At 43.5% G+C, this 12996-nt stretch overlaps 1 protein-coding gene across 1 annotated transcript in view; it reads right to left on the bottom strand.

Moving 5' to 3' along the window:
* MYCBP2 (MYC binding protein 2) overlaps nt 1–12996 on the bottom strand; it is a 553924-nt gene that overhangs the window by 314728 nt on the left and 226200 nt on the right. Inside the window, 3 exon segments of the mRNA XM_082246610.1 lie at nt 1817–1913; nt 2016–2099; nt 10403–10537. Coding sequence (XP_082102736.1) covers nt 1817–1913; nt 2016–2099; nt 10403–10537 — 316 coding nt within the window.

Here is a 12996-nt window from a genome sequence, read left to right as displayed (position 1 = left end):
GCAGTCCATGCAAATATAGAGTGACACAAGTGGGTGTATACACAAAGGACAGCCCACTCCCTTCCCTTCTTCATGCCCACTAATCAGCTAAACACAATAAGAGTGGGATACTACATCTTGATTGACAGGAAGCTGCACCTCCCTGTTATTCTAAGCCACCAGACTAGAGGGGTGTGTGTCAGCCTGCGACTGGCAAAAATCTGTCCACACCAGATTGCTGCCAAACAATTTAAAAATGTAATTCAAATATATATTTGTATGACAGTTTAAAAGCCATTATTAATTTTTATTTTGAACATGATCAGCAACAGATGACTAGAAGCTCCTCTTGCCACTGTTGCCCCACAGACAGGTTGGGAAAGGCTTGGGTTATCTGACAGCTGTACATTCGTAAAAAGGTATAGAATTTTTTTTTTTTTTTTTAATTACAGTGGCATCATCCAGATACAGAAAGAGAAGGGATAATTTAAATTTTTTTTTTTTAAAAAAGTGTGTGTTTATCACTTGAAGAAGCTGGGACATGCTTAACTTGACCCCCACTCCATTTTCCACACAGTAACTTATATTGAAAGTCTGCTTCTTTTCGGCCAATCTCAAAGTAAGCAAGAACTATTGAATGGTACATGAAAAGCAAAGCTTTCTCACAGGAACATTTGATTTAAGGTTTATGAGCATGTTTTTCCTCTTTTCATGACCATCTTATTTTTCTGATGAGTCACAAAACGGATTTAACCACTTGCCGACTGCCTAACGCCGATCTACGTCGGCAGTCAGCCCCTCACAGGCAAAGCGACGTAGGTCTATGTCGCTAGCCTGTGAGGGTCTGGGGAGCGAGCGCGCACCGCCGGAGGCGCGGTCACGCACCCCCCCACGCGCATGTGACCGGCGGACCCGATGTCCGCCAGTCACTCGGCGATCGGCGGGGGAGAGGGAGAAAGTCAGGTGGCTTGTGTAAACAAGCTGCCTGTCATTCTCCCCTGTGTATGAAGGATGATCATACGGTTCTACTATGTAGAACCGTTGATCACTGTTCATACATCTGAAGCCACAGCCAATCACAGTAGAAAGCACGCCCCTAGGGACACACATAGCCCCTCCCTTTCAAAAAAAGTTAACCCCTGCACTGCCAGTGTATTTTTACAGTAACAGTGCATATGTATAGCACTGATTACTGTAGAAATGTCACTGGTAACCCCAAAAGTGTCAAAAATGTCAGTCAAGGGTCCGATCTGTCCGCCGCAATGTCGCAGTACCGCAAAAAAAAAAAAAAAAAAAAAAAAAAAAAAAAAATCGCAGATCGCCGCCATTACGCGTTTAAAAAAAAAACAACAAAAATGACAAAAATCTTTCCCTTTGTTAGTAAACGCAATAACTTTTGCGCAAACCAATCAAAATACGCTTTTTGCGATTTTTTTTTACCAAACATAGGTAGCATAAAACAAATTGGCCGAAAATGTTAAAAAATTTTGATTTTTAAATTTTTTGGGGGGGGGAATTTCATATAAAAAAAAATGTGAAAAATATTGCTATTTTTGCAAAATTTACGCTCTTTTTTTGTTTATAGCGCATGATCAAAAAATCGCACAGGTGATCAAATACCACCAAAAGAAATCTCTGTTTGTGGGAAAAAAAGGACGCCAAATTCGTTTAGATACAGCGTCGCACGACCGCGCAATTGTCCATTAAAGTCACGCAGTGCCGAATCGCAAAATACCCCCTGGTCAGGAAGGGGGTAAAATCTTCCGGGGCTTAAGTGGTTAAATGTGTTGCTTTCTACAATCCATAATGCAGCTGCGGGAAAGTAGAGGTTACTCACCACTGAAACAGATCTGGCAAATGATCTTTTCAAGATGTGAACTGGTTCACTGACTTGCTGTTTTCCTTTAGTGGCACTTCCATCGCTTGTAGGCAATCTGTATTAAAAACCGTTAAAACAAACTTATTCAATATAACACTGATTCGCTTTGATAACAAAACAAATGAAACTGCATAACTTAATAAAAATACATTTTTACCTATACAGCAGCTGTGGTATTTGGCCCGCATTAACATCTGTGCCATTATTTGACTTCTTTGAGCTTTTGAACTGAAAAACAACGCTAAAAAAAACAAAAAAAAAGCGGTAAGATGTATTTTATGAATAAAGACTGACACATAAGGCCTCATGCACACAGGATTTTTAACTCTCCTAGAAGCCAGCAGCGTGTTACACTTTTTTCAAGCATTTAGGCATGTTTATAGGTGTCATGGGCTGGGCGTAAACTTATTTCATTGGCCAAAATAAATTTTCTTTCTTGTCAAAAAAATTAATTAATGCCCAAACGCTAAACACGCCTACAGGCAACAAGCATTTTTTCTGCCTAAAGTCTGCTGCCCCTGGGCCCACTGGATGGTTTATTTTCCTGCCACTAAACGGCCATAAGTCTATGTGTGCATGGACACATAGGATAGCATGCAGGGGAGTTTAGAGGTAGGGAAAAAAAAAATTCAAGTTAGACTTACCGGTAACTTGTTTTCCAATAGTCTTTCAGGACAGCACCTTAGAGAGATGGCTCCTCCCTCTCCTCATCAGGAAACACCCCATCCACCAGATTTTAAAAGGAGGCTTCTCCCACCATTCATCAGTTTGTAGAAGAGTACCTCCGGCCCATGCTGGAACACATAAACAGATATGGTTAATCACAGCAATACATTTTATACAATAGGGCGGGATCCTTCTGCTGTCCTGAAAGACTATTGGAAAACAAGTTACCGGTAAGTCTAACTTGAATTTTCCCTAAAACGTCTTTCAGGACAGCACCTTAGAGAGGATTATCGAGACTTACTCAATTTAGGGAGGGACCACAGCTTGCAGGACCTTTCTGCCAAAAGCCTGATCTTCAGCTGCCAAAAGGTCCAACCTATAGTGTCTTGCAAATGTAAAGTAGCTTGACCACGTAGCCGCTTTGCAGATTTGATCTGGAGTGGCCACAGCTTTCTCTGCCCATGTAGTGGCTAACGCTCTAGTAGAGTGAGCTCTGATCCCCTGCGGCGGAGACAATTTCATTTGGGAGTAAGCCTCTGAAATAGCGGATCTGAGCCATCTGGCTATTGATCCTTTTGATGCCTGGCGACCTTTTTTGTTGCCAGAGAAAAGAACAAAAAGAGAGTTTGATGATCTAAACTCTTTAGTAACCTCCAAGTAGTGTATAAGAACCCTTCTTACATCTAGGTAGTGAAAGCTTTCTTCCTTATCTCCTGATGGATTAGGGCAGAAGGTAGGTAACACAATTTCTTGTGAGCGGTTTCTCGTTGAAGCTACTTTTGGGAGAAACCCTGGATCCGTCTTGAGAATTATCCTGTCTGGATATATGGCCAAGAAAGGTTCGATAGCTGATAAAGCATGTAATTCACTGATTCTTCTTGCTGATGTTATTGCCACCAAGAAGACCGTCTTGAGGGTAAGGTTTTTTAGTGTAACCGTTTCTAGTGGTTCAAAAGGTTCCTTTGTGAAGGCCTGAAGGACCACCGACAAGTCCCATTTGGGGAAGCTTCTGACAGGCACTGGTCTGGAGCGGGTAAGGGCCCTGAAGAATCTGATGATTAAAGATTCTGAAGAAATGGGCCTTTCCAAGAATACACCCAGGGCTGTAACTTGTACCTTGAGGGTACTTACTGCCAAACCTTTTCCTGCGCCCTCCTGTAGGAACTCCAAAATTGAAGTAATACTGTTCAATTTTTGATCTTTCGATTCACACCAGGTATTATATGTCTTCCAAACTTTTGCATATATATTCCTTGTGACTTTTTTCCTACTGGAAAGTAGAGTAGCAATTAATGCGTCTGAAAATCCTTTCCTTTTCAGCAGTTGCTCCTCAGATACCAGGCGGTGAGCTTTAGCTTTTCCACTTCTGGATGATAGACTGGACCTTGAAGCAGTAGGTCTTGACGAAGAGGGAGCTGAAAAGCAGGTTTGACTGATAGTTGAAGGACAGTCGAAAACCAAACCCTTTTGGGCCAATAAGGTGTGATCAGGATCACTGAGGCTCTTTCCATTTGGATTTTTCTCAATACCAACGGAATGAGCTGGAAGGGGGGGAAGGCATACCCCAACCTGAACCTCCAGGGATGTGCCAGGGAATCTACTCCCAGAGAGTTGTCGTTTCTGTGGAGTGAGAAGTAAAGTGGAAGTTTTGCGTTTTCTTTCGTTGCAAACAGATCCACCTCTGGCTTTCCCCAAGTCTTGGTTATCAACATAAAGACTTCTGGGTTCAAGCTCCATTCTGCTTCTCGGATCTTCTGCCTGCTTCAATAATCCGCCACACTGTTTAGTGTACCTTTTAGGTGGATTGCTGACAAGGAAAGTAACTGCCTTTCCGCCCATTGCAGAATTTCCGTTGCCAAAAGCTGTAGGGTTTTGCTTCTTGTGCCCCCTTGCTTGTTTAGATATGCCACTGTAGTGGCGTTGTCTGAAAGGACTTGAACATGAGTCCCCTGAAGATTTTGAGAGAAGGCAGTTAGGGCTAGGCCGACTGCCTTTAATTCCTTCCAATTTGAGGATTTTCTTGTCTCGGTCTGAGACCAAACCCCCTGTGCCAGGTTTTGGTTCCAGTGGGCTCCCCACCCCCAACTGCTGGCATCCGTTGTTAACCTCTGGTCTGCCGGGAAGGACCAGGCCAAACCCTGAGACAAGGTTATCCGATTTCTCCACCACCAAAGGGACCTCTTGACCTTGGTGGGGATTTTTACCTTTAAGTCCAAAGTCTCTGGATTGTGATCCCAGATTCTGAGGAGGAAGTATTGGAGTGGTCGAAAATGCAGCCTTGCCCATTGGACAGCTGGAATTGATGCAGTCAGGTTTCCAAGGACTGACATGATCTCTCTGATCGACCACCACTGATTTGTTTGTAGCCTTGCTACCAAATTCTGTATTTTGACCTGTTTGTCTTCTGGTAGGAAGATTCTTTGTTCCACAGAGCATAACTGAAACCCTAGGAACTGAACCCGCTGAGCAGGTGTGAGATTCGATTTCTTGATGTTCACTATCCATCCCAGAGCTTCTAGATGACCTCTTGCCTTGTGCAGGTCCTCTTGAAGTTTTTCCTTTGACGGGGCAAAGAAAAGCAGGTCGTCCAGGTAAGGCACCACAGAGATTCCCTGAAGGCGGAGGGGAGCTAGACACTCTGCCATTACCTTCGTAAAAATACGAGGGGAGGATGATAGCCCGAAAGGGAGTGCTTTGAATTGGATATGGAGCATTTCCTTTCCCAGATTTACTGCCAACCTTAGGAATCTCTGTGAGCGAGGGGCAATAGGGATATGTAGGTAAGCATCCCTTAAGTCGATTGATGCCATGAAGCATCCTTTTGTTAACAGGGTTCTGACTGTAAGAATTGAATCCATTCGAAACTTTTTGTACAGAACTGACCTGTTTAATGGTTTCAGATTCAGTATAAGACGAAAATCCCCCGATGGTTTCTTTATCAAAAATATGTGGGAATAAAATCCCTGATGTTGTTCCTCCACTGGAACTGGACAGACAACTCCCTGTCGCCTCAGGTCCTTTAACAGGTCCATCATAGCCAGGGCTTTTTCTGCATCTCTTGGGAGGTTTGTGACAAAGAACCTTTCGGGTGGCGTCTCTGAAAACTCTATGTTGTAGCCTTGGGACAGCATATCCAGAATGTATTGATTTTCTGTTATGGCTGCCCAATAGGGGAGGAATTCCCTCAATCTTCCTCCCACCGGCAATGTCTTGTCATTGTGTTTTGTTGGTTGACACAGGAGGATGGAAGAGAACACCTCCTTTCCCTTTGGGTTTTTGTGTCGACCAGTTTCTTCTCTTATCCTGGGGTCTGCCATTTTGCTGAGCTTTTTGAGGTCGAAAAAGCTTCTTTGCTGCCTGTTTCTTCTTCACAGGAAAAGACTTCTTTTTGTCTGCTGTTCTATCTAGAACAGAGTCTAGCCCAGGCCCGAATAGTAGATCCCCTTGAAAAGGAAGTCCACACAGCTTATTTTTAGAAGCTGTATCTCCAGGCCATGTCTTTAACCAAAGAGCCCTTCTGGCTGAGTTGGATAAAGCTGCAGATCTTGCTGTCATCTTCACTGACTCTGCTGAAGCGTCAGCAATGAAGGCTATGGCCGTGGAGAGCGTGGAAAAGGAATCCAAAATTTCCTGTTTAGGTGAGTCTGCTGTGATGTGTGCTTTTAGCTGGCTAAGCCAGTATTCCAGATTCCTGGACACACAGGTTACTGCCATGGCAGGTTTCAGACTCCCTATGATGGATTGCCAGGATCTCTTAAGTTGCTGGTCCATCTTCTTATCCATGGGATCCCTCAGGATTCCCATGTCTTCAAATGCTAGGTCTGTTGACCTAGAAACCTGGGAGAAGGCTGCATCAATCTTTGGCATCTTATTCCAGGGAGCTCCTGGGTCTTCATCAAAAGGAAATCGCCTTTTAAAGGCTTTAGGGAAGAAGGTTTTCTTTTCCGGATCAGACCACTCATGTTTTATTGCATCTGAGATGGTCTGATGCACTGGGAAGATACGGCCCTTAGGCTCTTCCAAGCCTGCATACATTTTGTCATGTAGGGACAGTTCCTTCTTTTCCTCCTCTAGACCCAGGGTGATGTAAACTGCCCTCAGGAGACCATCCACTTGCTCTAAGGATAGTTTGTATTTAGTGGGCCTGCTTTGTGCCCCTCCCTCCTCTTCTTCCTCTGAATCCTCCTTGGAATGTGAGGGGGAATTATCTCCTTGGGTGGAAGGAACCCCTTCTGTCCCCACCGAAGGAACCAATTGTGAACCCTGAGAGGACAGTGAGGCTGATGGCTGACTCAGGGCAGGGTCCTGTAGGGATGACCGAAAAGATTGGATGGTAGCATCCAATTCCTTCCTCACAGATGCGACTAAATCGCCACAAACTGCAGATGCTTCTTCCTTTACTAGTGCATCAATACATCCCTGGCAAAGTGTCTTTTTCCAACTTTCCGACAACTTTGCTTTGCATGAAGGACACTTTCTCTTGAAAACAGTTTCAGAGCTTTTAGCCTGGAAGACATGAATGGGAAAACATACACATGCTTCTTAAAAGTCAGCCTGATTCTCAGGGCCACCAAAGGTGCACAGAAAGACATTTAAAGGAAGTCCCATGTGCCCTGACAGGCCCCCAGCCACCGGGGGGAAAGTAAAAGGGATGGAGAGAGACCCCACAGTAAGATAGGCCATATAAAGACACCCCTTACCTGGGCCTTACTGGTGCCTGTGCCTGTCCCACTCGCTGAAGAAGCTTCCATCGCTTGGCAGCGGTATCACCCGTGGCTTCGGTACCGGTTCCGGAGACCAAAGCGCACCTGCACTGGACCGTATCCGGAATAAGGCACCAGCTTGCTCCTCCCTTCTTCCTCTGCGTCCGGCGGAAATGATGCCATACGCCCCCTGCAGAACGCTGCCCTTTCCGGAACCTCACTTCCGGTCCGGACGAGCGTCACTCGATCCGGAGAAATGGCGGCAAATTTGAAAAAAAAAAAAAAAAAGGCGGCGGAAACCTAAGAAAAAACATTCCGCTCCTCCAAGATGCCTTCCCAGGGCTGTGCTCTGCGGGGTCTTGACTCAGCCTAGAGCACTGAAGAGGAAGAAGGAGCCCATGCACTGCAGTCGGTCGCGTGAATGGGAGAAGCAATCGTCTCCAAAAAGGGTAGGTGGACGTAGGAAGCCCGGTCTCTCAGGATAGCACCTTAAGAGCCCAGCTCCCCACAGAGGTGTTCCTCGGCCGGAGGAAACACAAAAACTGATGAATGGTGGGAGAAGCCTCCTTTTAAAATCTGGTGGATGGGGTGTTTCCTGATGAGGAGAGGGAGGAGCCATCTCTCTAAGGTGCTGTCCTGAAAGACGTTTTAGGGAAAAAAACACCAGACTCCCTTAGGAGCAGCAGTAAAAATATCCAGTATGCATGAGCCCTAAAACAAGCAAGAAAAGCTCCTATTTCATTGGGGGAGAATAAAGAACCCTCTTTAAAACTACTTTGTAAAGTGGAGGGAAAGGTCTCACAAGCTCCAAGTCCAAGGCATTTTTAGAAATTTCCCATCACTTCCTCTCCTGGAGCCACAACAGGAAGAGGAAATCACTTTAAAATGGAAGAAAATTCCCTTTTAGATAACGGTCCCTGAAACTGCTGTGTGCAATAGAAGATTTCTCCTCTGTTCCAGAGAAAACTGAAAAAAATATAGCAATGGCCACTAGAATATAAAGGAAGGAGCAATCTCACCAGCGGAGAGACGGATAGCAAAAACCCAGACCGTGGTTTTAACACTTCCAAAAACGTTTGGCTTTGTACACACAAAGGGGTTCATTTATAAAGCAGTGAATGTGACATTCACTGGTGATAAATAAATCACTGTCAAAACAAAAAAACATGTCCCTGGAAGATTTACCTGCAGCTTAGTAGTAGATACCCTCCAAAAGGGTCACATGATAAATCAAAAATGCACTGTACAATGAAACCTACTGTATATCCACAAAACACATTTCTGAAAAAGTGTGTTCTCCTTGCTTTCTTCTCTACAAGTCGATCAATTTTAAAGGTTTTCTATAATTGGCCACCCCCCTTCTAAATCAAGCTGTTGGGTCCAGACCAGCATAAAAGCTTCTGCAAGGCAGTGATATTTAGTATATAAAAACGTCTAGTATTTTCTACTACCCATTTTAAAATGAGGAGCTTTCTAAATAGGCTTTTGTTCTTTAATATGCTTTACTTACCATAGCATATAATTAGCTTATAAAATAATTGTGTTTACTCTCATTAGTCTTAGGATTCATGCTCTCAGAGGATGGAATACCACATATTACTGCACTTTCTCATTAACAGAATAAGAGTAAGAAGAAAAGGGTACATTACAGAGAATGTTTACATAGTAATTTATTAAACCTCTGCCTTATGCTTATGCCTAGTACAAAGGATGAGAATATCGGATGAATGATCATCTGTTTTTTTTTTTATTTTTGTATGCTATTCTCATGTCAAAAATAGGTTACTAAAGTTTTAAAAAGGTTTTAAAAATGCTCGTAGGACCGAATACACGAATACTTCAGAGGTTATGTAATGTATTATTTTGTATTGTAATTTATTATTTTGTTGCTGAGCATGCGTGGTCTTGGCCACACAGATTTTTTTAACGCCTATACTAAGTCGCCATGTAGTACAAGTACAGCAGAGTCAAGAGAATGGATTTCTGTGATCTGTTAGGGAACCCTGTTAAGCGCTGTTTGTACCCAAAATGTCCACATAAACATACTATTAAAAACTTTTCTGTGAAAACTATTTTTTACGGTGGTCACATTCCACCGATACCCACATGCAAGTAGGCGTGGTGTAATCATTCAGTCCACAAAAATTCCAAGTTTTGTAAGCAAACAACAGGGCATAAGAGTTGAGTGCATTTATAGTAGATCAACGTGCATTTTACAGTACTTGCAGGGTCTTTCAGCATGGGACATGTGCACATATTGTACATATGTATTGGTATACTTTTTTTGCCCCAACATACACTTTAAATAATGCCTAACAGATAAAGTAGTCATGGAAATGTTTAGTCTTTTGAATGCACTCTCTCTACTTGTTCTGTTTACCAGCATCATTGAAATGAAAGAAAATCCCAAATTTTTGGTTGTCCCCACAAAAATAGGAGGGAAAAATCTATTATACCCCCCCCCCCCCCCCAATAAATAGCCCAATATATCCTCAGACTGTCAAATTGGTTTGTTTTACTTTAAATGGCTAGGGACAGAACAGATAGGTGAATAAGGACCAATATAAAAACAGTATATCACAAATACAAGCTTGCCAGAAGTGAGATTTTTCCTGCTTGTGTGCAATCAAAGCGCAGAATCACAGTAGTTACTGACAATGTTACGAATATATTTTGTCATGACACATCTGGGTGATTTCACCACTTTGATTTTAGGTTCAATAATGCAAAGAACCGCATTTTATATATTTTATAATATTCAGGAATCAGGTCCCATTCCCCCATAGGGTATGCATAACCCTAGTTATTAACCAGTGCTTTACTGGAATTTTGATCTTTATAATGTTGACTATTAATGCAAATGCTAGCTGCCTGGCTTCAACCCTTTGTCAATGATTTGTAAAATGTATGCACCCTAATCTGTATACATAATGAGCCTAAAATGTATTAAAGCGGTTGGATCAGCATGATAGCTATGCAACTAGCAATTTCAAAAACAGAGGTCGCCGTGTTTATCCAATTCCTCTCAGCACAGGATTCCTGACTATCTGGCTGTGATTTTAATCCACTTATGACAGTCACTACAGATACAGACACTTTAGAAGACCGTAAAATATTTTGCTGTGTAGTAATATGGTGCTGAGAATAAGGATCAAAAGAAGAAACAAAACATTACCCATCATCTGTTGTTATTGAAGCCTGTCCGTGAGATCCACAGTCGCTGCTAGGACCAGACACACGTGCCCATGCCACATACCACCAGCCAGCTTGTAGAAGTACAGGCTCGTCAAACATCATTGCATATTTCTCCCTAGGGTACAAAACTTAACCGTCAAACAGTCTGATTTGTTAATTGGCTTTGACAAACATTCTAAATTAGCTTCACACTATGAGCTAATAAAGCATAAGCAGCTGGTCACAGGAGAGCGGAACTTCCAGTCATCTATGAAAGGGCTCCCAAGCACACCTTGTAGCTACCATTGCATGATACCTCACAAGAAAAGAAAGGGAGTTCATTGTAGTAAAACACAAATATCCAACTGAAACAATTCGCTTTACATGCACTGCCGCTTTCATCTTAGAAGAAACCTTTAGGCCCCTTTCACACTTGTGCAAAAGTCATGCGAATTTACCACAATTTAGTTAGATCGATTTTTCCTGGACTTGAAGCAATGCCCATGTCTTTGGACCTCAAAACACATTAAAAAAATCATCCCAAAGTAGTGCAGGGACTACTTTGAAGTTGTTGAGACTTGAAATCGTACAGATATGAATGGTACTCATCGGAAATCAGAGTACGTCTTGTCATGCGACTTTGCAGTCCCAAAACACAGGACAAGTCACACTAGTGTGAAAGGGGCCTTACAATACCATTTAAAAAGGTTCACTAAACCCAAAAGAAACATTGTAGGACAAAAAAAAAAAAAATAAAAAAAAATCTTTCCAACATGAAGGCTGACTGAGATTTCCTTTTAATGCAGATATATCAAGATCATCATTCGTCCCAGTTTGCCAGGGACAGTCCACTGCAAACAAATGGCATTATGCCCAGACTGGGGGGGGGGGGGGGCTGTTGACAGCGCTACAATATGGCAATATGGTAGGCAGTTGGATCACTGAGCATCTAAGGCAGGGCTTGACAAACCCTAGGCACCAGGTCACAATGGCGACAAGAAATTAGATCCTGGTACCTGGGCTGCTGCCCAAATGCTTTCACACACCTGACATGCGTGACCACCCGAGCCCGCTCTCTCCCCCCCCATTCTTGTTTCAGACCCGGAAGTGATGTGTATGACATCACTATCGGGTCCCCGTTGAAAGTTTCCTCAGTCATCAAGGCCGGGTGAATGTGATGCAGTGCACTGCATTACATTCAGTGGCTCGCAGGGGAGACATGCAGAGTCTTTTAGACCCCTATATGAAGAAAAAAAAAAAACTTTCAATTGTAAAAACTTAAAGTTACACCCAAGCACATCACTGGAGCCGCCTATTACAAAATTCTGATCATTCTATCAGCAGAAGGAGGCACAGGGAGGGGGGGTCAGGATTGCAGAACATCCAAGTTATTTCCTGTAGAATCTAATTTACTGTGACTCATGAGAACGCACTGCAATTCATGATGGTGGAAACAAGTTGCAGGGCTGTTACCCGAGTCAGCTACCTCAGTTTACGTTGTATGAATCTGCCTTATCCTGCCTTTCTTCATGTCTGCATTATGTGTATGTGTTTAGATTTAGTAGGGTAACAGGAGGCTGGAATCTGATCTCTCGATATACAATTTTAAATTACACAGGTACAAGGTATGTTCAGATGTTTTAATTTACAAACCCAGAGAAATAAACCCAGTCACACATCACAACTCCAGGCACCCACCAGCAGAAAAGCTAATGCAATGCCAAGGTCCATTGGTTACAATTCAGTGAGAGAATTTGTGCAGGACTGACTGTGGTTTTTTCATAGGGGCTGTAATGTGAGCAAGGGGATAATTCTGGCTTTGGAAGCGGTTCTGTGTGTTACTTGTGACCCCCCGCACTCCGTGCATTGTGCACTCTAACTCAGAGCAGGCCCTATAGGGTTTAAACATATTCCTTTAAGCCCCTCACACAATTTGGCCACATCCACAATCTTTGCTCTCCTTTGATATAGAGAGGTTTTTGGTGATTTTGAGAGTACAAAAAGAAAATATCCCCTCCAAAACAATGTGAAACATTTCAAAGAGAAAGCTGCAAGTTCTTCAAATATGTTAAACTTGGGATTTATCTGTAGGAGCACCCAAGAGTCCAAAGCTGGTCTGCCCTCTTCTGCACATTCTTGCTGACCAGCAAGGCTGCTCATCACAGCAATGTACCAAAAGGTGGTGAAGGTGAGTGATGGATGTGTATAAATTAGGGATAGATCGATTATCGGCAAGGCCGATATATCGAGGGCCGATATGCACTTTCCCCAATATATCGCTATCTGTCCCGGAACTGACCGATATTGCCAATATTTTTGTGACGTCATTCTGCCTTCTTAGGCCACCTCCCTTGCCTTGGACAGCCTCGTCTGGAGTCAGGACTAGTCTCGCGGGAGTGTATCACAGCCATACACCCACCCACAGCAGCCCGGTGCCAGCCAGCCACCCACATCCACAGGCCATGTACCAGCCAGCCACCCACAGCCCCTGTGCCACCCACCCACCACAGGGTGCCAGCCAGCCACCCACCACAGGGTGCCAGCCAGCCACCCACCACAGGGTGCCAGCCAGCCAGCTCTTAAGCATTAAACAAA

The sequence above is a fragment of the Pelophylax lessonae genome (assembly GCF_965119305.1).
Source record: "Pelophylax lessonae genome assembly, chromosome: 2".
Taxonomy (NCBI): Eukaryota; Metazoa; Chordata; class Amphibia; order Anura; family Ranidae; genus Pelophylax; species Pelophylax lessonae.
The sequence above is the reverse complement of the archived record's forward strand: the minus strand, read 5'-3'. Positions and strand labels throughout refer to the sequence as shown.